Source organism: Pseudophryne corroboree, chromosome 5 (assembly GCF_028390025.1).
Source record: "Pseudophryne corroboree isolate aPseCor3 chromosome 5, aPseCor3.hap2, whole genome shotgun sequence".
Taxonomy (NCBI): Eukaryota; Metazoa; Chordata; class Amphibia; order Anura; family Myobatrachidae; genus Pseudophryne; species Pseudophryne corroboree.
This window is the reverse complement of record NC_086448.1, coordinates 67,599,049-67,625,450: the sequence shown is the minus strand read 5'-3', so window position 1 is coordinate 67,625,450 and position 26,402 is coordinate 67,599,049. Positions and strand designations below refer to the sequence as shown.

At 46.6% G+C, this 26,402-nt stretch overlaps 1 protein-coding gene across 8 annotated transcripts in view; it reads right to left on the bottom strand.

Annotated features, from left to right (window-relative positions):
- The window catches only part of MTSS1 (MTSS I-BAR domain containing 1), a 277,949-nt gene that overhangs the window by 34,348 nt on the left and 217,199 nt on the right, over positions 1 to 26,402 (bottom strand). For 4 of the 8 annotated variants that reach the window (XM_063921331.1, XM_063921332.1, XM_063921334.1 and 1 more), the window contains exons 7-12: positions 19,926 to 20,083; positions 17,595 to 17,702; positions 16,444 to 16,541; positions 7,018 to 7,228; positions 5,500 to 5,619; positions 2,715 to 2,888 (exon numbers count right to left, since the gene is read on the bottom strand). In XM_063921331.1, coding sequence (XP_063777401.1) covers positions 2,715 to 2,888; positions 5,500 to 5,619; positions 7,018 to 7,228; positions 16,444 to 16,541; positions 17,595 to 17,702; positions 19,926 to 20,083 — 869 coding nt within the window. The remainder of the gene's footprint in view (positions 1 to 2,714; positions 2,889 to 5,499; positions 5,620 to 7,017; positions 7,229 to 16,443; positions 16,542 to 17,594; positions 17,703 to 19,925; positions 20,084 to 26,402) is intronic. The other 4 variants (XM_063921333.1, XM_063921338.1, XM_063921336.1 and 1 more) reach the window with 2 other exon arrangements.

Sequence of the window (26,402 nt, the reverse complement as noted above, 5' to 3'; positions counted from 1 at the left end):
GATGTAAAACCAATGCGTTTTGCAGAGCGTTTGACCGCCCTTCATACGAAATGCCCAGTGTATCTTAGGACTGCGCATGTGAACTGTCCACCCAGCTCATATCAATGCACGCATCTGAACTTCACGCTCCGAGATGCTTCCACAAACTAGAAGCGCCCTAGATGTGGGACAAGCCCCGGCAGAACAACTGGGAAACAATGTGAACGTTACAATCCATCCATCCTTTTCAATATAATAACTCCTGCATTTCTGCTCATTTATGACCGATTCATGAGAGCGAGGGGACAGTGGCACTGCTTTGCAACATATGTCATTTATGTGTGAGTGACGCGTTTCACTGCATTGCTCAGCTGGCACCTAGAAAGGGGCTTCTGCGCCGAAGTGCAACATGAACCTGCCCCCAAGAACAACACTTATGAGCTGGTGCAAAACATCGGTTTGGCTGAAATCTGGACACTCTTACGCTGTGCCACGGCCATTCGGCACTTCATAAATATCCTCCAAAGGTCAGTAATTGTCTAGTGTGTGTGTGCGCGCGTGCTAGGCAGTTTATATTGTGACCTACACTCGCCAAGATCAAAGGGATTGCTATGTGTTGAACTACTGACAGGACCAAAAGTTGCTTCTTTTAAGCATAGTATAAAAACTATATACATACTAAGCTAAATATGAATGAAAAAAAGAAAATAAGTTACAACAAAGTATAATAAAACAAGATCAAGATCAAAAACCACCCAAAAGTCAGCGAACAGCTCACTGCACAACCCCCACTCACATAAGAGTGCACTTGCCTAAAAATGGGTCATAGTTTCACATCTGAGAATATACTGTACGACTGCACCAATACCTGGTTTGTGAGGTGAGTGATTATTGGCCAGTGTTACAGAGATTAAATAGTAGAAATAAAAAGACAAAGTGGATCTATTTGGGCGCACCCTGCAGCTGAAAAATATGTTGCTCTGGAGGTACCACCAACCTCTATTGTAGACAGAAATGGATACAGAAAATGGGCAAACACAACATCAAGCGCTGGGAGATAAAATTCAAACCTTCCCTTATGAATATGAAGAGAAAGGTTTCAATGGAAGGTGTTTTTCCTCTACTTCTTAAAGTGGAGACTCCAATCCTCCATTCACATCAGGAATCATGACATGTAAGAGAATACAATACAATGGTGTAGTATGTCTTCACTGGATCACACTTCACCCCAGTGGTGCTGATTAAATAGACAATGGGTGTTGAGCCTCCACCAAATCTTCAGGAAATTTAATAAAGAACAAAGAGCGTACCCAGACTCACAATAGAAATGGATGTTGTAAACATATAAAGGTATCTTTGTGTAAATATAGAGTCAGAAAAGACCGTCTAAAGGGCGTACCCCAACTCACAGTGACTAGGGGTGAAAGAAGCCTATAAAGGTTTCTTTTAGTAGGTACTTCGAATCACAGCGTACCCCAACTCACAGTTTAACAGATGTTCGTAATCATATCACGGTCTCCTTCACTCTCCAGATAGCCAGATAGAAAAATTGATGCAAAAAAGGATTTATTCCATAAAATGGTTCATAAAATATTCCCACAGGAATAAGCAAATGACAAATGATAAAACTTATTTTAAAAAGGAGCAAGGATGAACGATCACACCACCTGGCTTGGACACCTGGTGTATATCACCTGAGCATGCAGATTCCGGAATTCTTATCGGTGCATCCAGGGTCCAAAATCCGGGTGGGGAGATGGTGCATCAATGATGAAAAAAACGCTCCTGTCTGCTTCCTGCATTGATGCACCATCTCCCCACCCGGATTTTGAACCATTTTATGGAATAAATCCTTTTTTGCATCGATTTTTCTGTCTGGCTATCTGGAGAGTGAAGGAAACCGTGATATGATTACGAACATCTGTTAAACTGTGAGTTGGGGTACGCTGTGATTCGAAGTACCTACTAAAAGAAACCTTTATAGGCTTCATTCACCCCTAGTCACTGTGAGTTGGGGTACGCCCTTTAGACGGTCTTTTCTGACTCTATATTTACACAAAGATACCCTTATATGTTTACAACATCCATTTCTATTGTGAGTCTGGGTACGCTCTTTGTTCTTTATTAAATTTCCTGAAGATTTGGTGGAGGCTCAACACCTATTGTCTATTTAATCAGCACCACTGGGGTGAAGTGTGATCCAGTGAAGACATACTACACCATTGTATTGTATTCTCTTACATGTCATGATTCCTGATGTGAATGGAGGATTGGAGTCTCCACCTTAAGAAGTAGAGGAAAAACACCTTCCATTGAAACCTTTCTCTTCATATTCATAAGGAGAGATTAAATAGTATTTGTAAATCCTTTATTTCAGCCATTAAGCACTGGAGTAATGAGTTATCACTATTCTAAAACAGGATTTGTAACATTAACAGATTTTGAGCTGTAGGCGGTGATGTCATAATACTCAGATGTGATCATTGCAATCCAGAAAACATGTCTTGCAAAGTGAACTATTGGAATAAATTTAAAAAATTAAATAAAAAAGTATTAGAATGAGAGACACCAAAATATGTGTTCGATGGGGGTTGTGCAGGATTGAGATTTACAGGATTCACAGAGGCTCCCAGAATGTCTGAAAGGAAGAACACCCAAGCAGGTTAGTCATTGGCTGGAGCCAGAGAAGAGGAAATGAAGTGTAAGGCCGCAGCTTGCATCACATAAACACGAACCTTCCAGCTGAGGATCTTAGATGATGGTAACATGCCCGGCCCAATGGTGTAATAGTTGCGGCTTTCTGAGCTACAGCGTGTCCAGGGACGGGAGGCTGGGAGCGGGAAATGGGTGAAAGGACCTGATGCAGTCAGGTCATGGGACACGCTATAGTGATAAAACCCATTAGATAACTGGAGACAAACAACATGGAGGGAAAGGAAACAAAAACGGGGGGAAAAGGAAATCAATATAATGGCAAATGAGGGAAACTTGATTAAAGTGCACCAGCTGCCTACGCATAGCAGAGTGAAGGCCGCCATTTTGTGAGGTGATGCAATATTTAATTAATTCAATAGGTGGCTTTTTGCATCAGGCTTCAACCTGAGTCGATTAACAGGCTGCATTCTTATTAAATTGGTTTCAGCACAAAATGGCCGCCTCCACAGTAGCAGGTGATGGGTCCACTTTAAAAAGTAAGCAAAATAAACAGGGATAATATGAAAATGGCAATGGATAATATGGTAAAACAACACCACAAAATGAAGCTGAATTCAGGGAGAAGTCACACGGTGACACGAATCTCTACATAAATGCATTTTCCAGGGGGTCTTCCGTTGGCAAAATGTCTGTGTTGGTGGGGGACTCATGCTCATTCCCAAGGAGAAGGGTCACCTTGATCTCAGTCAGAGGAAGCAGGGGAAATTGAATGGGCTGAGAACAATCCTGTGACTGTGGTTGCCATGGTAATCACATGACACTTGAGAATCCATAAATAATTTCCAGTAAATCATGATATAGCAGGTTTAAAGTAAAAACAATGACTCTATAGCATGCTTTTGTGGGCATTATGGACACTCATCAATATTCCAGTAAGCCCATAAGCTCCCGGCAATTACTGGCCTTTGCTTGCAGTCCTGGTTAGCAATCAGTTGCTGACCACTAATGCAGACTTCACCCAACAGCTTTTGATTTCAGTTCTGTCCTTTATTACTTCTGACTTATTGTTCCTCTATTGCAGAGGTATTTAACATACCTCCAACTCCAGCTGCGGTGGAACTACCAGGATACATCCCAACATACCCTGACACAGTTTTGCTGCTACGGCATGCTAAAACTGTGGCAGGGCATGCTGGGAGGTGTAGTTCCACAGCTGTTGGGGGGCCGCATTCGTTGGCCCCTGCTCTATTGTTACCTTGGTAACCCTTTCAAGCTTGAAGGGCAGATCTCAGAACTAGAGGCCAGCAATAGGGTTCCTCCATCAGGCTATACCCTTACTCTTCTGAATCAGGAGCAGTTTGTAAATCAGGTGCAAAACCTTTTCACGGCTACCGGTTCTGTCCAAATATACAGCAGCCTACAGTAGAGAACTAAAGCTATATACAGTAGTGACGCATGGGGGGATGGGGGGGGGTTTCACTTGGTGGCAAGGTTCTGTTGGAACCTCATGCACCAATGCAACGTAGATTACCCATAGAAAAAACCTTTGAAAGGTCATTCTCCCATAATTACAAATTCATGTAAATTGTTAGTTTAATATCTCCAATTGCCTTAAAAATGTGGAAATAACGACAATATGAAACTTGCAGAACACTAAAGTACGGACCGAGAGGTAAATGCAAGTCAGATTTGCAGACGTATGTTGCGTGTTTTCGCATTGTGCAAGTACGGGCATCTCCACTGAAGGGGGGTAACTGCGTGGTTAGGGGTCTTAGGCATGTAGGCAAATGTCAGTGAGAGGGTATTGGTGGAATCGCAGGATGGTCAGAGCTGTGCACAAATGTAATCTCCCCTGTTTTCAGGCACATATTTTGCACCAAGGACAGAGCTGGTGCAAGAGCGGACCGAAAGAGGTCAGCTGTGACACCAAGCGTACGGCTAGTCGCCTGCATATGGGCGTCACACACTGTGAGAGCAATTACATTCGGCTCTGGATCCGCCCCTAAGCCTCATACAGGAGTCACTCAGAAATAGCTTTAAAATAACTACAGGTATTAAGCCTTGGAGAGAGAGATAGTTGTGAAAGCTAAAGTACTAACCAGTATCTAATTGTCATTTTTCAAAATGACAGTTAGAAGCTGATTGGTCGTTACTTTCTCTCCATGTCTTGATACATCTCCCCCTAATGAGATGAAAAGACTGGGATATAACAATCAGTGACATTCTGTAATAATACAAAAATACACTGGAACAATGATTATATACAACTTGTAAGCTGCTGGGGATGTCACTGCATCCCCCAATGACCCCATATCTCTTACATAGGCTGTAATGAATCAGACAAGTTCTTAAACACCTGGCTTTTACAAGAATGATATTTAGCAGAAGTTATTGTTATCATTCAAACTAGTTCCCTTGGGCAGAAAGTGGAGATGGAACACAGGCTGTATCACAGTAACGTCAGGAATCCACAGAAACGGGGGGACACGTTTACAAGATGCCGTGAGAATCATTGTGAACACTCACTGGAGCCATAAGCGGCAGAGTAGCCGTTGCAGCAGTCTGCAACGACAACTCATCTTGCCCCATCTCGCTTAGGATTCCCAGTTATTCGCACACCGAACCTCCAGGGCTGCGAATGAAAATCTCTGAGCCCGTAGCTACTGCAAGTGCAGCAAATAGATGACGTTACAAGCTCTGGCTTGCAGGGTGAGTCTAATTGAATCAGCCCCTTTGAGCGATGGCTACAATCATTTGGATGCTGATGATTACACATTTAGTACAACATAGATGTAAACAACAACAACTATAATCGTCAATAGTAACGCCGGCAGATAAACACAAGCACCCCCACAGCATGTTCACCTTGTCAGTCGAGGCCCACGCTCCCATTGTGGAACCAGAGCTCACGGAAGTAGGCGAACTGCACTCACTGACTGACTGGCAGGTCTCGGACGCTTCTGACGAGGCTGAGCTGGACGAATTCTGCATGGGGGGGGATGAGGTAAAGAGTCATGAGAAAATGAGGCAAAAGAATGGGACGTGAGAGAGAGAGAAGAAAAATAGCATTTTAGTAAAAGGGGCCTTTACAGCAAGGCGGCGGCCATGTTGTTTACAAAGACATAACACACAAAGGATTGTAGTAGAATGGGGTGTAAACTTTATTTTGCTGACAAAAGTAACAAAGCGGAGCAGAATGAAATGATCATTGATTAAAAATGATATTATAAATATAGCTAGTGGATCAGCTGAGATGTAATATTATTGGTGGATTTTAACATGAACCACTTGCACCATTTGGTTCTAACAGATGGAAGCACGCACACGTCTGTCTGTCTTGCACGATGGACAAATATTAGAAACGATATATGCATATGCTGAACACAGACTAAGGGGCTCATTTATCAACTAGTGATAAAACTTGTTGCGCATGATAAATGGTGCTCCAGCCAATCAGCCTGTCATGTGTTCGGCTCCTGTCATGTGTTTGAAAACTGACAGTTGGGAGCTGATTGGCTGGAGAACCATTTATCATACGCAACAAGTTTTATCATTCACAACGAGTTTTATCACTCGTTGATAAATGGCCCCCTTAATTTAGAGAAACGTCTGAATCTCAATACCCCTCACCCAACCCCGTGGGGGGACATCCGTACGATTTGTAGATCTCCTCACAAGAGCACGGGTTAATGAATCAATTTGGTTGGGATCAGTACAAAATTTACCTCTGCTCCTGGTAGGAACATGCACCTCAGGTGTATATACTGGGAGACCGGAATATAAATAATAATTACAATACTGGGGAACTTGCAGGTGCGCTAATAAAACAGTGTCATTGTGGCCCACGCAAAAATGTAGTTTCTCCTCTAAGCAAGCATCTCCCAGAATTCTGTGCATTATCTTACAGTCTCCGCTTGTCCATCATCTCAGCCATTGCAGGTATGGATAAGTACCAGCTGTGGATAATGTGGATAAAACAGAGGACTTTGTGGCGGAGTTGCCATAATCTATTGTGAAAACATTGCCCATGGTGAACGCGGCATGAAAATGGCAGCTGCTTGAACAGGTGCCATGATTATCGAATTTGGGGTAACAGAAGCAGGGGTTGCAGAGGTGGAGTCACTGGTTACAATTCATATGGGGGCAGATTGCAATAGGACCTGTCCTGTCAGACACTGCTTCCAGTGAACATACCAAGCACCGTTACTACCCAATAAGCCTGACTGGTCCAGAAAAGATGGCAGCACCCGCTTCTGTTCATGTGTATAGTAGGGTAAAAGTAGGCGTCTCTAGAGACTTCTACCGGGAAAGGGGCTGGGTTAGGCAAGAAACTCCCTTTTGAGTGACCCCTGAAATGAAAGGATATGAAAGGCTGGCTCCTACCTGGTTGACGGCTTCAGGCGGCATGGGGGACGGAGACTTTGACTGAAAGGCATCCTGGGAAATGAAGCCGGAATCATGTGAAGAGACGCTGGACAGCCTCATTGGCGCCTGCTGAGGCAGATTGGAGCTGCGATAGCGATAGTGTGAAGTGGGTGAGTGTGAGTGGGAGCCACTCGATCTGGAGTCACTACTGTTAACGCTGTTCAAACTGCTGTGTAAGACAAAAGGGAGGGGGAGAGGAAAAGACAAGAGGGGGCGGCAAAAGTTGGGGGAAAGGGGGTGAGGGATTGAAAAAAGAAAGAAAATAAAAGTAAGGGGGGGAGAGAGGGGGAGGAAAAAACCAAGCACCAAATTATAACTCCACAAATTTCCAGCGGGCAGCATGAGCCACAATTCAGACAGACTACAAACGCATGTGGGCTGCAGTATCCCCGGCCCGGCAGAGGGGGGATCTGTGATTACTGCTTACGAGCACTCGTCATCTGCACACAGGGAAAGCAGCCATTCTGTGGCCATGGGAATGCAGGAACCAACGATATCACAGGTGATGAGAGGCGATGGACGGCCATACTAGGGCATTCCTTTCCTAATACAGAACTTTGCCCCCGCCTACCGTAATACAATTGTACATGCAGCCACATTTAGAGGGGCCACTGTTAGCTAATATGTCCTTCATTATGGTATTTTGGCTTCTTCTAAGCCATGGAGTCAGGGGGTGGTACCGTAAAGTCTTTTGAGTAAAATCTGATGGGTGTTTGTACTTCAATGATGGAACTGTATGAATATCATATGAAAACTACAAAACAGGTTAGAACAAGTAGGGTCCCTTGGGGGGCTTCCTATTTGTTGCCATAATTAACCTCTCTCTACTCCCTCAAGCCCACTGCCTGGACCGCCAGCCCTCCTCACCTGCTTGATTTGCATCCTCTGTCCACTCTCCCTCTGTTCACCTCCCACTGTTTCCCCCACTCCCCTAAGACTGTAAACCAGGCCTATAAGCTAGCTGTTGGTAAACTATACATCCCAGCATGCCCTGCCACAGTTTTAGCATTACCTAGTAGCAAAACTGTGTCAGGGCATGCTGGGACTTGTAGTTTTGCAACAGCTGAAGAGCCACAGATTGGTCAGGGCTGCTGTAAGCTCTCACATGCAGGGCCCTGCACCTTTTTGGCTCTCACCCTGCACTATATTGTCTCCATGCACTCTACCCACAGTAGCCCTGACACGGTCTGTCCCCCACTGTCTGATTTTGTTATGTTCTGTCACTCAGATGTATTGAAGTCTACACTTGTACTGTCTCTTTGAGTAGATTTTATAGTAACATAGTAACTAAGGTTGAAAAAAGACAATTGTCCATCGAGTTCAACCTATTTGTGGTCTCCTATGTAGTCTTATTATAGAACTAGTTATTTTTATGTTAGGACTAGTTATATTAACTATAATGCGTGCCTACGCACCATAACCCTTAATATCTTTATCCAATAGGAATTTATCTAACCCATTCTTAAAGGTGTTGACTGAGTCCGCCATTACTACTCTCTCAGGCAGAGAATTCCAAACACGTATTGTCCTTACTGTGAAAAAACATTTTCGCCTCAATGTGCGGAAACTCCTCTCCTCTAACCTAAGCGAGTGACCACGTGTCCTCTGTGCTGATCTTATAGAAAACAGGTCCCTCCCAAGCTCTGTGTATTGACCCCTTATATATTTGTAGATGTTGATCATGTCCCCTCTAAGTCTCCTCTTTTCCAATGTAAACATACCTAGCCTTGCAAGCCTTTCCTCGTATTCCAGCGTCTCCGTGCCCTTGATTAGTTTGGTCGCCCGCCTCTGAACCTTTTCTAGCTCCAAGATATCCTTTTGTAATTATGGTTTTATTGTAAATTTTATGGACACTTTGTGGCGCCATATACATGAACCTTATTAATAACGAGTTTTATGGTAAGAACTTACCCTTGTTAAATCTCTTTCTGCGAGGTACACTGGGCTCCACAAGTCTGGACAATGGGATGTAGAGTAGGATCTTGATCCGAGGCACCAACAGGCTCAAAGCTTTGACCCTCTTTCCAAGATGCATAGCGCCGTCTCCTATATCACCCCGCCTCCCAGCACAGGAGCTCAGTTTAGTTAAATAGCCCAATGCAGTAGCAGGAAAAGAGACGACAACGGTTAGTAGCCACATACACCTTACTCTCACGACAAGAGAAGTGTCAGCGGCTAATGCCATATCAACCCAAAGAAGCTAAGTGCGTCAGGGTGGGCGCCTTGTGGAGCCCAGTGTACCTCGCAGAAAGAGTTTTAACAAGGGTAAGTTCTTACCATAAAACTCGTTTTCTGCTGCGGGGTACACTGGGCTCCACAAGTCTGGACAATGGGGATGTCCTAAAGCAGTTCCTTATGGGAGGGGACGCACTGTAGCGGGCACAAGAACCCGGCGTCCAAAGGAAGCATCCTGGGAAGCGGCAGTATCGAAGGCATAGAACCTTATGAACGTGTTTCCGGAGGACCACGTAGCCGCCTTGCACAATTAATCAAGGGTCGTATCACGTTGGGCCGCCCAAGAAGGTCCAACAGACCGAGTAGAATGGGCCGTAATGTGAACAGGAGCTGACAGACCAGCCTTCACATAAGCATGCGCAATCACCATTCTGATCCACCTGGCCAGGGTCTGCTTGTGAGCAGGCCAGCTACGTTTGTGAAATCCAAACAAAACAAAGAGAGAATCAGACTTTCGAATAGAAGCAGTTCTCTTCACATAGATACGGAGAGCCCGTACCACATCCAAAGACCGCTCTTTGGGAGACAAATCAGGAGAGACAAAAGCTGGAACCACAATCTCCTGATTAAGGTGGAACGAAGAAACCACCTTAGGCAAATATCCGGGACGAGTCCTAAGAACCGCCCGGTCACGGTGAAAAATCAGATATGGGGAACTACAAGACAAGGCACCCAAATCCGACACTCTTCTACCAGAGGCAATAACCAAGAGAAACAGCACCTTAAGGGAAAGCCACTTAAGGTCAGCTGAACCAAGAGGTTCAAATGGAGACTCTTGTAACGCTTCCAAAACCACCGACAAGTCCCAAGGAGCCACAGGCTGGACATAGGGAGGTTGGATACGCAACACACCCTGAGTGAAAGTATGAACATCAGGTAAAGTCGCAATTTTTCTCTGAAACCACACAGACAAGGCAGAAATATGAACCTTGAGGGAGGCCAGACGCAGGCCTAAATCTAGGCCCTGCTGTAGAAAAGCCAAAAGTTTGGCTGTACTAAACTTGGAAGCGTCATAATGGTTAGATGCGCACCAAAGTAGGAATGCCAGACCCGATGGTAAATCCGAGCAGAGGCCGGTTTCCGGGACCGCAACATAGTTTTAGTGACCTCTTCAGAAAAACCCTTTGCTCTTAAGACAGAAGCTTCAAGAGCCACGCCGTCAAAGACAGCCGGGCTAGGTCCTGAACGAGGAGGTCTGGGCGTTGTGGAAGTAGAAGTGGACGCTCTGACGATAGGCCTTGCAGGTCTGAGAACCAGTGCCGTCTGGGCCACGCCGGAGCTATGAGAAGCAGATTTCCTTTTTCTTGCTTGAACTTCAGAATTACCCTGGGCAGGAGTGACACCGGAGGGAACACGTACGGCAGCCGAAACCTCCACGGCACTGCCAGCGCATCCACGAATGCTTGAGGATCCCTTGTTCTTGCTCTGAAGACCAGAACCTTGTGATTGTGTCGAGACGCCATCAGATCCACATCTGGAAGACCCCACCTTTCCACGAGGAGTTGAAACACTTCTGGATGGAGGCCCCACTCGCCGGCATGCACGTCCTGACGACTGAGAAAGTCCGCTTCCCAATTCAGGACTCCCAGAATGAATATTGCCGGTAGATGGCGTTCTGCCCAACGTAGAATCCGTGAGGCTTCCTTCATTGCCAAACGGCTTCGAGTGACGCCTTGATGATTTATGTAAGCCACTGTGGTGGCGCTGTCCGACTGTACTTGAACAGGACGGTTCTGAATCAATTGCTGGGCTAGGTTCAACGCATTGAAGATCGCCCGCAATTCCAGAATGTTGATCGAGAGGAGAGATTCCTCCCAGGTCCACCGACCCTGCAAGGAGTGCTGCTCCAGCACCGCGCCCCAACCTCTTAGACTGGCATCTGTCGTCAACAGGACCGAGTTGGATATCCAGAAGGGACGGCCTCTGCACAATTGTCGGTCCTGGAGCCACCAGAGCAGCGACAGACGGACCTCCGGAGTCAAAGAGATCATTTGAGACCTGATCCGGTGAGGAAAGCCGTCCCACTTGGCTAGAATCAGCTTCTGGAGGGGCGAGAATGGAATTGAGCATAATCCACCATGTCGAATGCTGATACCATGAGACCAAGCACCTGCATTGCCGAATGTATCGACACTTGCGGACGAGAAAGGAAGCAACGAATCCTGTCCTGAAGTTTCAGGACTTTCTCCTGAGACAAGAACAACCGCTGGTTGTGAGTGTCCAACAGCGCTCCCAGATGCACCATGCTCTGAGCAGGGACCAGGGAGGATTTCTTCCAGTTGATGAGCCACCCGTGGGCTTGTAGAAACCGGACCGTCATATCCAGATGACGCAGGAGAAGATCTGGGGAATTTGCCAGGATTAACAAGTCGTCCAGATACGGCAGTATCCTGACCCCTTGACGGCGGAGTACCACCGTCATCACCGCCATAACTTTGGTGAAGACTCGCGGAGCCGTTGTTAAACCAAAGGGTAATGCCCGAAACTGGTAATGGAGGTTGGCAATAGCGAACCTCAGGTATTGTTGATGTAACACTGCTATAGGAATATGCAGGTAAGCATCCTGTATGTCCAGGGAGACCATGTAGTCCCCAGATTCCAAGGCCAGAACTATAGAGCAAAGGGTTTACATACGGAACTTGGAAACCTTCACAAACTTGTTCAGTGCCTTGAGGTTGAGAATAGGCCGGGAGGACCCATTCGGTTTCGGGACTAGAAACAGCGGAGAATAGTACCCCCGGCCCCTCTGAGCAAGAGGCACCTGTACTACAACTCCTGTATCCAGGAGGGTCTGTATCACCGAATGCAGAGTGTTTGCCTTTGTCTGGTCCGACGGGACGTCTGTCTGGCAAAATCGATGAGGGGGTCGGTTTTTGAAGGCTATGGCGTAACCTCGAGTGACGACTTCCCGTACCCAGGCATCTGAAGTGGTCTTCAACCATTCCTGGGTATACCCTAGAAGCCGGCCCCTCATGCGGCAGGCTTATCGGTCTTGGAAGCTGGCTGACGGGCAGCCCAGGCTCTTTTGGGCTTCGGCTTACCAGGTTTGGAAGTGCGGGCCTGCTTATGGTACGCCTGACCTTTTGCTTTACCTGAAGGACGAAAGGGGCGAAAGGACGTGCCTTTGGCCTTCGACACAGAAGGAGCTGTATTAGGCAGACACTATCTTATTTAAGTCCTCCCCAAACAGAATATCCCCCTTGAAAGGGAGTACCTCCAGGGTTTTTCTAGAGTCCAGATCCACAGACCAGGATCTCAGCCACAATATCCTGCGAGCCAGGACTGACGTAGTAGAGGCCTTGGCTGCTAGGATACCAGCATCAGAAGCAGCCTCTTTAATATAGCGAGAAGCTGTGACAATATATGACAAGCATTGTCTAGCATGGTCAGAGGAGATTTCAGCTTCTAACTCCAAGGCCCATGCTTCAATAGCCTCTGCCATGCAGCTGCAATAGTGAGCCTTTGTGCAGCACCCGTGAGGGTGTAAATCGCTTTTAGACAACCCTCGACACGTTTATCCGTAGGCTCTTTTAGAGACGTGACGGTAGTTACAGGTAGAGCTGAGGAAACCACCATCCTAGCCACATGTGAGTCTACTGGAGGAGGCGTTTCCCAAATCTTAGACAGCTCTGGCGCGAGGGGATAGCGAGCCAGCATCTTCTTTTGAGGCACAAACTTCGTACCCGGACTTTGCCAGGGTTCCTGACGTATATCCACTAGGTGGTCAGAGTGAGGTAAAACTTGTTTAATCACCTTCTGACGCTTGAACCCATCTGGTTTCTTAGGAGGAACGGATGGCTCGGGATCATCCGTAATCTGCAGAATTAACTTAATAGCCTCCAAAAGATCAGGAACATCCACATGTGAACTACCCTCCCCATCAGCTGTATCTGAGTCAGAACCTGTGGGGTCAGTGTATGTGCTGTCTTCATCAGACGAGCCGTCAGTGACAGCAGTGGATTGTGAGGAGACGAGCGCTCGCTTAGAGGACCTCTTGGACTTAGGCGAGCGTTGGTCAGACTTTTTAGTAGTCAGGGACTGGTTCAACTTCTTTAATTGAGCAGATAAATCGTCCACCCACGGCGGGTTAGCTGCAGGGACCACATACGGTTGTACCGGCATTGGGGGTCCCATAGGGGGTGTTAGTTTATGAACTAGCGTATGCAGAAGCGTGGAAAAAGCGGCCCATGGATGGTCAGTATGTGCCTCCGTTGCCACAGTCCCACTGGGGGGCAAGGAGCCCCCAGAACCAGAGCCCACAGCTGCTATATTCTCCCCATTATGTGCCTGTGGCTTCAGCAACACCAGCAGTGTGTTCCGCCCCAGAACCGTTACCCTCAGAAGCAGACATGATATAACTTGCAGTATGAGGTAACACAGTACAATTATTAGCAGCACTATATCCCTAAACCCAAACCCCCCTGCGCAGTGTAGTCAGCACCAGCAGAGATAAAGGAGAGATATGGTGACTAAATCACAGAGAAAAATACGTAATACAGTATATCTTTGTGAAAATCCTATATTAAATAACACCTGACGCACCAAGCCCCCTCAGGTTATAGAATATAGGGATAGCAAGTTGAGTGAAAGACACGAGATGGACACCACTCAGCTATCAATGCACACACAGATAGTAACAGTTTGTACAATGCAGAGGTTATTACTGACAATAATACTGCACTGGACTAGCTTACACAGCTATATAACAATAGATATAACAGTACACAGTAAGAAATGGATGTATATCACAGGGTAATTGTACTAGGAAACCCTGACTAAATGCACTCTTTCTTAACTATCACTGTCTAAAAAGGCAGGTAGAATACTTAAGTGTCATGTAAAGTCACAGCGCTGACAACCAGGCGGCTTTACATAGGAGGATTTGACCAAGCAGTCCCAGGAACAGTGAGCTGAGGAGTAATGGCGCCGCAGACACTGACAGGGAGTGAGGAAAAGACAGAGATGCAGCTCCAGGGCGGGAACACTTGCTGGAAATGGCGCCCTGGGGCTGGGGGAGGGGCTTCAGGTCTAAGCCATATCCCCCTTGCTGGCAAAACCACCGGGTACTGTGGGCGATATTAAAATCGGTTTTAAGAGAAAACCTGACCTGCGCCCATGCCCTGGTGATCTAGTGGGATCGCCTGTATGCACAGTGTCCACCGCCAGCGCGCGCGGCCCGCCTCCCACTGACCGCGCCGGATCGCGATAAAGACCAGGTCCCGCAAGCGGGACCCACTTGCCACCTCCCGAAGCGCGGCCACGCGATCTTGGAGAGCCCCAGCCGTGTGTGTCTAACATGAAGAAAACCGGAGCTTCCGCTGTAGGTACCCGGCAACCAGGGCTCGGGAGTGTACAGCGCCGCTGGGGAGAGCTGGAGCTGCAGCAGTGAATGTCACAAGACATTTACCACTGCTGCTGCCCTTGAAGTCTTCACTTTTTACCTCATAAAAAGCTTTTCTCAGGACTGCTTGGAGCAGCCCCTCTGTTATGTGCCTGCTTACTGCAGCACCAACTGACAAACTGAGCTCCTGTGCTGGGAGGCGGGGTGATATAGGAGGCGGCGCTATGCATCTTGGGAAGAAGGTCAAAGCTTTGAGCCTGTTGGTGCCTCGGATCAAGATCCTACTCTACACCCGATTGTCCAGACTTGTGGAGACCAGTGTACCCCGCAGCAGAAAATAATAATAGTACATACACTATAGTATAACCGAGATTCCTGAAACTTTTAAACTTCAACCACCTGGGGGAGCTGTGGTACCATAATACTATCTATTAATGTTGGACGTGAGCATTTGCTCATTGCAATTTGGGATGTCATGTAAAGTTTATTACAGGCCTATTTTTTGCATCATCTGTTTTATTCTACAACCATAAGTGTTTAAGTCCTACTGCGAGAAGAGTAAAATTAAAATAAATAATATTTTTAATAATATTTGTCCAATTAATTCCCTACTGAGTAATGAGACTATTCGTTACTGGTGCAATGGTATACGGCATTCTCACAAATATCCTTTCGGTCCACAGTACAGCGGCCTCTATTGTGTGCAGGCAATAAGCGCGCGGCAGTAATGAAAGTAACCATCAGACAATCCGTAGGATACTGCATGTGCTATGGGTGTGCATTACCGTATAGTTCTTCCCAACAGCTTATCCTGCACAGAGAGCTGCATGTATGTATACGTATGTGCACACAGATATACAGTATATATACACAATCCACACAAAGTCTGCTGGGTCAGGCATGCTCTTGTAGTCGTTGTGGGGACTGGGGATGGAGAAAGAGCAGCACAGGGGAGAGACAGGCAATCTCTACCACATACACAGTAGGGAAGCCCAAACCATTCAATATTCAGGCCATAGACAGCATGCAAGTAAAACTGTTTTATACAGCAAAAACAGTTTGTCTGAGGAATCAATGCAATATATAGGGGGGGGGGGGGGGGGGGCTGTGTAACAAGCAGGTAGGTCCTCCCAGCAGGAGGCTACAACAAGATGGAGGCTGTGGGTTCTCCACAATCTATATGAGTAACTCGCAAAATAACATTTCACCTCATTAAGCAAAGACTTACTGCACCGATATTACACATTTATTTTACTTGGAACAATTGCTTTAGAAACATACACAAGTAACATTTATAGGGGCGGATTCTGAGTCGGATGCAATGTGGTTGTCTAAATAAATATCCAAATGTGGGTTTACTTCTACAAGTCCTCCTGCATCTTCTACTAGATCATGTTCAGTGCTTTTCAGCTGTGTATTTATATCATCGGTTTGTTTCTGCTGTTCTGGGATAACACGCAGCTCTAGAGTGCATTGCACAATTAAACACAATGAGATGCAGAGAGCAGATGTGTGTCGTATCCCAGGGCAACTACAGTGGAAACCTTCGTCATGATCATATAAATGCATATATTTAATACAAGTGGCAAGATGACACAAATACTGTAAGCCAATACGTTAAAGTTACGGGAAGACGGAACCCCTATTTAAGCATTTAGCTTAGTACGTATGAGCAAAATGATAAGTTCTTCTGATATGTATATATAAACCAGGTGCAGGTAACCAGATGTTGCTGGACTACAGATCCCAGAACTCCTGGATAATACTGAAAGATGGACAACTCAAGAGACCTGATGCCAGTAGCTTACCTGCAGACACTGGACTTGCGAGACATAGTGGTACTCGGAGAAGACGGTGGAGTCTGGTAAGACCAAGTGTAGTCTGAGCCTTTTAAATCATGAATCACCTATGGAGAAATGGAGAAATATATTTAATCACAAGTCTACCATCTGATATTCAGAATTACCATTACCTAGATATGCTGTATCCACAACACCTTGTTGAAAGAGAAGTGCTTGACCCACTCTAACTGCCCCGCATCACCAGTGTGCATGTAACAGTGAGTACGGCTGTACCCGTCATCTATCAATAAACCAACACCACTGGTTAAGTAACTGGGCTGTTCATAGTTTGAGTCATCCGCTGGTGTATGCCTATATAACTCCGCAACATCAACACCTGTACACGCATCATTCCCAACAGGAATGGGATAATAAAATACTTCCGCCATATTCACTTACCCCCACCCCCATTACAGACAAGCCCTGCTCACCTGTGTCTACCATGCTCGTATACCCTATGCCCCAAACATCCAGCAATCTAGTTTTTGCTTACATCCCATATACAGTATTTTGCGTCATCCCTCAACCCTGTCTATCCAGTATAATGTGTGTAGTGTCTGCTCTCCTGCAGCCAGTGTATCGCTAGAAGCAGAAGGCATTTTATGAAGCCTGGAAGCGGAAATGGAGAGGCCCCCAAAGTAGAACTGTGTTTCCTCTATTAATTATCTATTGCTAACGTGGCAATAGAAGGACAAGCTCTTTGCAGACATCTTTATTTAGTATATTAGACTGTTACATTTCAAATTGCATGTGTCCTCTTCACCCATCGTGTATACCCAAGATAAGAGGTGGACAACGTGTGGATCACCAGATAGTGTGGGATTACAGGGTGGCGGACATGCTGGGACCTGTAGTTGGAGAGCCACATGCAGGTTTTGATCACTCACAGATGGCTTCAGAACATGTATTCACGCCACCACATTGATCATCCAGCTGTTAAGATACTTACTCTTATGTTTAGCGGCACCTTAGACTGTCCGCACTGTAGCTGGTTTCTATGTCAGACCGCTGGCAAGGGATCTTTGTTTTTTGTTTTTTTATACATTTGTAGGTTTGGGGAACACAGCTACAAATCTGCCGTACAGCACATGATCTGGCAGACCGTTATATGTACTAACCTGTTCACTGGCAGAAGGTAATTTGTGGGGATCCATGGTGAGAGTCTTTAGGTCCTCAGATATTGTTTGTAAGTGTGTGATCTCTCCCAGCATTGAGATCTCCTCCTCCTATTAACAAGAAAACAGTATCCTAAATATTAGGGAATGGACAGACGTGTGCCCGCAAAATCTTAGACATGGATTTTAAAACCCAAAATAAAGCAGGTTTCTTAAAGTAACTCCACTAAGAAAATGATTAAAATCACTAAACTGCGTTCTACAGCTTGATGGAGTAAGTCTTGATACTTGAAATGAGACTTCTGCCTAAAATCAGCCGTTGTAAATGCAGAAACACACCATTGCTACCTTTGACAGACAGGAAGTGAAAAATGGACCTGTCTTCTCAACAACTGTATTTGAACAATAAGTACTCTCCACAGCACATTTCCATGTTGCCAAGGAAGGTTGGCTATTCACAACCTGTCAAATTGTAGCAACAATGTGTTTCTGAAATATCAGGAGTTTATTTCAGGCAAAAGTCAATCAGGAGTATCAGGAGGTTTTGAAGTTCTTGTATCCAGCAAAGCTATCTTAATTAGACAACATTTCTGAGTGGTGGTAGTGAACTACGGCTTCCTGGACAAAACAAAACAACTCAATATAAAATAATGTCAGAACATGAATCTGGCTGTGACAAACAATGCTGTACACTACAATGCATAGGCACGTTCAGTATATACAGCTTTAATAGAAAGCAGGAAGAACTATTGCAAAAGACAAAGGTATACACACAAACGATACTTAATGACTACAGAAAACAGCAATGTATAGTACAGAGACCTGCCGTGTTATGTCTGCAGGACCCAGGTCTGCATGGGGGCTTATACAGATGGAGTGATGGAATAATAGTTGTGCATCTGGACTGGCAGCTGTCATACACTTGAAACATTTATTTTAAATGAAAAAGAATATAGCACCAGAGGCAGCATACACAAAGATCAATGTACGCTTGGTGTGATATTTGTGTGGCTCTTGCACAATTCTTACGAAACTAAAATGCCAACAGTTAGGATTTATAATACATAATGGCCACATAATCACAGTTTATGGGGATTTTTTTCATTACAAAGCAAAGATGAAAAAAATGACATTCTGTTCACACACAGATCATCTAATTAGCACCTTCTGTATATTTTGGAACCACAATTACAGACACTAGTACAGGGATAGATATAGGCAGAGTGCCGGAACAGGAGTAACCTCCTTCGCTATGGCTCGGTAAGTAAGGACGGAAGGGTTTATGGGGCGAATTCAGACCTGATCGCTAGGCTGCATTTTTCGTACAGCCTGCGATCAGGTCTAAACTGCGTATGCACCACAATGCAAAGGCGCGTCGCACGGGTACAAAGCGGATCACCGCTCAGTGATGGCTTTGTGCGAAGAATGCATTCGTAACGAGATTGACAGGAAAAGGGCGTTTGTGGGTGGCAACTGGCCGTTTTCAGAGGGCGGTTGGAAAAACGCAGGCGTGTCCAAGCGTTTGCTGGGAGGGATCCTCACCTGCTAGCAATCAGGTCTGAATTAGGCCCCAAACCAGGGATGGGGAATCTTCGGCCAGCAGGTGTTGTTGAACTACACATCCCAGCATGCCCTGCAACAGTTTTAGCATGGCCAAATAGCAAAACTGTAGCAAGGCATGCTGGTTATGTGTAGTTCAACAACAGCTGGAGGGCCAAAGGTTCCCCCACCACTGGTCTATATGGACAGCCATAGTTCTGAAGCAGATAGGCAGGGTGCTGGAACAGTTTAGAGTAACCTCCTTTGCTATGGCTCGGTAAGTAAGGCTGGAAGGGTCTATAGCAGTGGTAGCCAACCCTGGTACCTCGAGAGCTACCAAGAGTTCACGTTTTCCAGCTCACCTAGCAGGTGCACAGGTGTAGTCATTACTAACTGACACATTTTAAAAGATCCACAGTTGGAGCTAATTACTTCACTTGTGATTCTGTGAGGAGACCTGGAAAATGTGAACTGTTGGTAGCTCTCGAGGTCCAGGGTTGGCTACCCCTGGTCTATACGGACTGAAGCAGAAGTTCTGAAGCAGAAAGGCAGGGTGCTGGAACAGTTTAGAGTAACCTCCTTTGCTATGGCTCGATAAGTAAGGACGGAAGGGTCTTTACAGAAGAACTTCGCTCACTGAGCTTACCAATTACATAAATCCTTGGTGCCATTTTCCATTGAATGGTAATTAGCTGTGGTATGCACATGTGCACTCTGCGCCAAGTGCTCCGAAGTCTACTCAATATGTTGTTGGACAATCTACTTTAATGAGGGAATGAAAGGCCAGGGACTTACTATGACGGGCCGGAGCATGGAGATGAAGGAACAGAAGCGGCTGCGCTCCTCAATCAGGGCTTTCCTCACCGCCTGCTTCTCAGTTTCTTCCAGGAGCAAATACTTGTCATTGACGTCTTGCAGGGCGCTGTCCAGCTGGGGCTGAATGTCTCCTCTCCCTACAGGCGACACGGCCAAGTGACATCGTTATTCAAGCAAAGACGAGTTTATATTATTTTCGGTCTGTATGATAGACAGTACATAGATAGCAGATGACTATAAGGAAATAGGTCGCCAGGGTCAAAAGGTCAACTGTTAAATGGTTGACATGGACTTATTTCGACTGTCAAAAGGGCAGCATGGTCAAAAGGTTGACATAGAAATGGTCAATGCATTGTTTTTCATCATTTTTAGGGTTAGGTTTAGTGTTAGTCACTTGGGGAAGTTTAGGGTTTGGCTGCCAGAGGGGAGGGTTAGGCACTTGGGGGAGGGTTGGGGTTAGGCTGCCAGAGTGGAGGGTTAAGGTTAGGCACTTGGGGGAGGGTTAGGCACTGGGGAGGGTTAGTATTAGGCTGCCAGAGGGGAGGGTTAAGGTTAGGCACTTGGGGGAGGGTTAGGGTTAGTCACTGGGGAGGGTTAGGGTTAGTCACTGGGGAGGGTTAGGGTTAGGCTGCCAGAGTGGAGGGTTAGGGTTAGGCACTTGGGGGAGGGTTACGGTTAGTCACTGGGGAGGGTTAGTGTTAGGCTGCCAGAGGGGAGGGTTAAGGTTAGGCACTTGGGGAGGGTTAGGGTTAGTCACTTGGGGAGGGTTAGGGTTTGGCTGCCAGAGGGGAGGGTTAGGGTTAGGCTGCCAGAGGGGAGGGTTAAGGTTAGGCACTTGGGGAGGGTTAGGGTTAGGCTGCCAGAGGGGAGGGTTAAGGTTAAGCACTTGGGGAGGGTGTCACTGGGAAGGGTTAGTGTTAGGCTGCCAGAGGGGAGGGTTAAGGTTAGGCACTTGGGGAGGGTTAAGGTTAGGCACTTGGGGAGGGTTAAGGTTAGGCACTTGGGGAGGGTTAAGGTTAGGCACTTGGGGAGGGTTAAGGTTAGGCACTTGGGGGAGGGTTAGGCACTGGGGAGGGTTAGTATTAGGCTGCCAGAGTGGAGGGTTAAGGTTATGCACTTGGGGGAGGGTTAGGCACTGGGGAGGGTTAGTATTAGGCTGCCAGAGGGGAGGGTTAAGGTTAGGCACTTGGGGGAGGGTGTCACTGGGAAGGGTTAGTGTTAGGCTGCCAGAGGGGAGGGTTAAGGTTAGGCACTTGGGGAGGGTTAAGGTTAGGCACTTGGGGAGGGTTAAGGTTAGGCACTTGGGGAGGGTTAAGGTTAGGCACTTGGGGAGGGTTAAGGTTAGGCACTTGGGGAGGGTTAGGGTTAGGCTGCCAGAGGGGAGGGTTAAGGTTAAGCACTTGGGGAGGGTGTCACTGGGAAGGGTTAGTGTTAGGCTGCCAGAGGGGAGGGTTAAGGTTAGGCACTTGGGGAGGGTTAAGGTTAGGCACTTGGGGAGGGTTAGGGTTAATCACTGGGGAGGGTTAGTGTTAGGCTGCCAGAGGGGAGGGTTAAGGTTAAGCACTTGGGGAGGGTTAGTCACTGGGGAGGGTTAGTGTTAAGCTGCCAGAGGGGAGGGTTAAGGTTAGGCACTTGGGGAGGGTTAGGGTTAGTCACTGGGGAGGGTTAGTGTTAGGCTGCCAGAGGGGAGGGTTAGTGTTAGGCTGCCAGAGGGGAGGGTTAAGGTTAGGCTGCCAGAGGGGAGGGTTAAGGTTAGGCTGCCAGAGGGGAGGGTTAAGGTTAGGCTGCCAGAGGGGAGGGTTAAGGCTAGGCACTTGGCTGATGGATAGGTGCAGAAGGGAATGATAAAGGTTAGGCAGTAGGTAGAGGATTCGGGTTGGACCTAAGTCTATGTCGACCATTTAACTATCAAAATTTTGAACATGTCGACCACCTGATGTTAATCTATTGGCTATCTATGTACTGTCTATCCTTCAATCCACACCCCTCCACGGCTTGCTAGTCATTTTTGTCACCAGATTGAAAACTGCTGGGAAAATCATATTAAACCATTAATAATAACAATTCCCCAATTAACAGGGTAAACAGAAAAGAATTTCCAGCTACAGTATTTGCCCAGGCGTCAACACGTGTCTGATCCAAAGTTTGCAGGTATATCGACAACACATCTCTGCTGGATCAGTATGGAATACCTACAATCAAAATCCCGACAGTCAAAATACTGACAACAATTGACCGATGGTCAAAATACCGACATCTAAAATGTGGACAGGTCAAAAAGTCGACACACATTTTTCATTGGGTTTTTGGTGTGTATGTCGACATAGATAAGTGTGTCTCATCCCCTCGCATGGCTCGCTGCGCTCCCCATGCTGCGCTCGTCACACTATTATATTCCCCCTCCAGGTTCACTGGGATGGTAAAGTATAAACAAGTCGGTTTCGAAGAAAAAATCATGAAAAACTCATGTCGACTTTTTTGACCTGTCAACATTTTAAATGTCGGTATTTGGACAATCGGACCATAGATTTAGCCGACACCGGGGTGAGGTTAGGCTGCAGGGGGTGGCAGGTTAGGGTTAGGCTGCGGATAAAGGAGGTTAGGTTTAGGCACCAATGGGGGAGGGTTAGGGTTAGGCTGCGGGACAGGGCGGGTTAGGTTTAGGCACCATCGGGGGTAGGTTAGGGTTAGGCACTAATGGGGGAGTGTTAGGGTTAGGCTGCGGGACAGGGCGGATTAGGTTTAGGCACCATCGGGGGAAGGTTAGGGTTAGGCACTAATGGGGGAGTGTTAGGGTTAGGCTGCGGGACAGGGCGGGTTAGGTTTAGGCACCATCGGGGGAAGGTTAGGGTTAGGCACTAATGGGGGAGTGTTAGGGTTAGGCTGCGGGACAGGGCGGGTTAGGTTTAGGCACCACCGGGGGAAGGTTAGGGTTAGGCACTAAGGGGGGAGGGTTAGGAAGCGGGACAGTGCGGGTTAGGTTTAGGCACCACCGGGGGAAGGTTAGGGTTAGGCAGCAAGAGGGTAGGTTAGGGACTAAGGGGGGAGGTTAGGGTTAGGCTGCGGGGCAGGGCGGCACCACCGGGGGAAGGTTAGGGTTAGGCACTAAGAGGGGAGGTTAGGGTTAGGCTGTGGGAAGAGAGGGGGATGGTTAGGGGACAGGGGTTGGATTAGTCAAATCCCCCCTGATCGTACTTGTCACTGTAGTAATTAAATGGAATATGTGGTAACAAAAGCCAAGATGTCCTTACTAGAAAGTACCATGGTAAATAATGGTAGGATTTCATGGTACTTTGGTACTTCCACAGCAGCTGTGGGGCCATGTGTCCAATAACCCTGCTCTAATACCTGTGTGAAAGGATTAGCAGAGTACTTCTCAGAGAGGCTTGTATGCCGGGATGACGGCCCCAGGTACGTAATGATTACTACAGAAACAGGCCGGTGAAAGGACACAGCTCTGTAATCAGCGCACTATAAGGAGGGCTCATTGTTACACATATAATAGTGTACCACTCTGGGGCAAACTGCACGGCTGATATCCGTACAGCTCTTGACGTGATCTGGGATGCAGGAAGCGAACATGGGCTTCCGTCAGAGCGCGCAAGCCCTGGTCGCCATGGAAACTATACAAGAGCTGTAAGGGAGGATAATGATAATGATACGGATAATACTGGATGTGCACCGTCTCAGACTGATAAAGGCACAGAAACGTAACCCCTTCACCACCAGACTCCCAGGGCTTAGCTAGAAGCCAGCCCAGGCACTCTCATTACAGAAAATTAGAGGGGGACATGTACTAAGCCAGGCACGTCCAAACTGCGGCCCTCCAGCTGTTGAGAACTACACATCCCAGCATGCCCTGACACAGCTTTAGCATTCTCCGACAGCAAAACTGTGTCAGGGCATGCTGGGATATGTAGTTTCTCAACAGCTGGAGGGCCGCAGTTTGGACATGCCTGTACTAAGCAGTGATAAAAGTGGAGGTGAGCCAGTGGAGAAGTTGCCCATGGCAACCAATCAGCATTGACGTAACATTTATAATCTGCATACTACTGTATAAAAGTACACAGAGCAGCTGATTGGTTGCCATTGGCAATTTCTCCACTGGCTCACTTCTCTACTTTTATCACTGCTTAGTACATATCCCCATGGAATCAGTACTAAATCCCGCTGGACGGGATCCCGGCGGTCGAAATACCGACGCCGGAATCCAACCACACAATTCCGACAGGGGTGGCGAGCGGAACGCGGCCCCTTGCGGCTTCGCTATGCTCGGCACACTATTATATTCTCCCTCTATGGGTGTCGTGGACACCCACGGAGGGAGAATATGTCGGGATTGTGCTGGTCGGGATTCCGGCGTCTGTATTTCGACCGCCGGGATCCCGTCCAGCGGGATCTTGACCGCCTCCCGTCCCCATAAGCCGCTAGTTTCCCAGTGGATTCTCTGCCGCAATTACACACATTATGTACTAAGAAGGATAAGGTGTCGCAACAACATAAAAAAAAAGCAATTACAGCGGACACGTGATGGAGCTGCACGCGGCTGCGGTGTGGTTGTGCGAAGGCTGGAAGGAGTAAACATAATTAAGCTAACACCTTTTCCAATCTAACTATGGTCCTAATTCACAGTTGATCGCAGCAGCAAATGTGTTAGCAGTTGGGCAAAACCATGTGCACTGCAGGGGGGGGGGGGGGGGGGGGCAGATATAACATGTGCAGAGAGAGTTAGATTTGGGTGTGGTCTGTTCAATCTGAAATCTAAATTGCAGTGTAAAAATAAAGCAGCCAGTATTTACCCTGCACAGAAACAATATAACCCACCCAAATCTAACTCTCTCTGTACATGTTATATCTGCCCCCCCTGCAGTGCACATGGTTTTGCCCAACTGCTAACACATTTGCTGCTGCGATCAGGTCTGAATTACTCCCTATATGTTTGCTACATACAAAAATAAGAATTAATATAAATGTATGTCTCCAGTCTTGGTCGAAAATACACAAACACATATTGCAGATCAAATACAAAAAAATTAAAGATAGGACGGTATGTACAGACACCATATTATTTCGGAACAGCAACTGATGGACAACTATGTAGTTAACTGCAACTGAACTGGTATGGTCTACTACAGGGACAAGCAACGTGTGGCTTTCCGGATGCTGTGGAACTAAACATCCCAGCATGTCCTGACATAGTTTTAGCATGCCTTAACATCAAAACTGTGGCAGGGCATTCTGGGATGTGTAGTTAACAGCAAGAGTGCCATATGTTGCCTGCCCCAGTCTACTATATAGGAAGATTACAGAAGAAATACCCTCCACAAATCAGCTAACAGACTGCCTGAAGGAGAAAGGACTACGGAACACTGGACCGGCCGAATCCCAGGTAAGTGACATTTTCCATATTGAACATACTTCACATAACTGTGCTCCATTAACAGTTATCAGATGGAGCAACAGTGCTTCAGAATGGCTCTGCAACTATATGGAGGAGTCCATTAAGTAACAGGCCAGTAATGGGTGGTTGATATCTTTAAATGAGATGAATGTAAGTCAGCAGTAACCCCTCCAGCACTGCATCCTCTAAGCTGTGTATATTTGCCCGAGTTGCAAGCATCTCTGCAGTCATAAATTATGCAGAACGAGTTGATAAAATGACATCAGCTGGACAAATACATTCTTTTATAAAATAAAAGATTTTAAAATTTCTTAATCACAGCAGAACCCAATGAAGAATAGGCAATATCATAGCTCTTCTACATAACCTACAGTGTGCGGGCACAGAGTCATTAATTTGCCTTTATCAGAAATGAAAAATCAGAAAAACAGTTTGCGCTCATTAGCCAGGAACAGACAGAAATGGAAGGATGGACTCTACAAGATTCCAACCTAACATCATCCAATTACTTCTGCAATGTCAACAGATTTCATTTTCCCCGCGTGGGGTTTCTGGTTTTATTTAGATGTTTACTACAGAGTTAAAAATGACTAAATCCCTTTTTGCTACAAACAAAATATTAGTTTTTTCGCTATTCACTGCACATATGGTGATGTTTATACAAACTGTATTGTCGGCATATTTCCTAAGTCTTTAAAAATCACGATACACGTGTGATTATGGGGTCATTCCGAGTTGATCGCTACGCAGCGAACAACGGCAGCTAGCGATCAGTGAAAAAAATGGCTAATCTGCGCATGCGTATGCACCGGTTCCCGTATGAAAGATGGTGTCTAGTTAGACAGTCAATAGATAGACACCATATGTTAGACCAGGGGTGGCCAACCAGTCAGAGACAAAGAGCCAAAAAATCTTGTTAGGTACGTCAAAGAGCCGACATCAAGGCGAAGGCGCGTGTGCAAAAATGGGGTGTGACCTTGTGCCTGCTAGGCCACACCCCTGGTATAACAGACAATGGAAATGCCAGATCCACATAAAATAAATTTTAAAGCCAG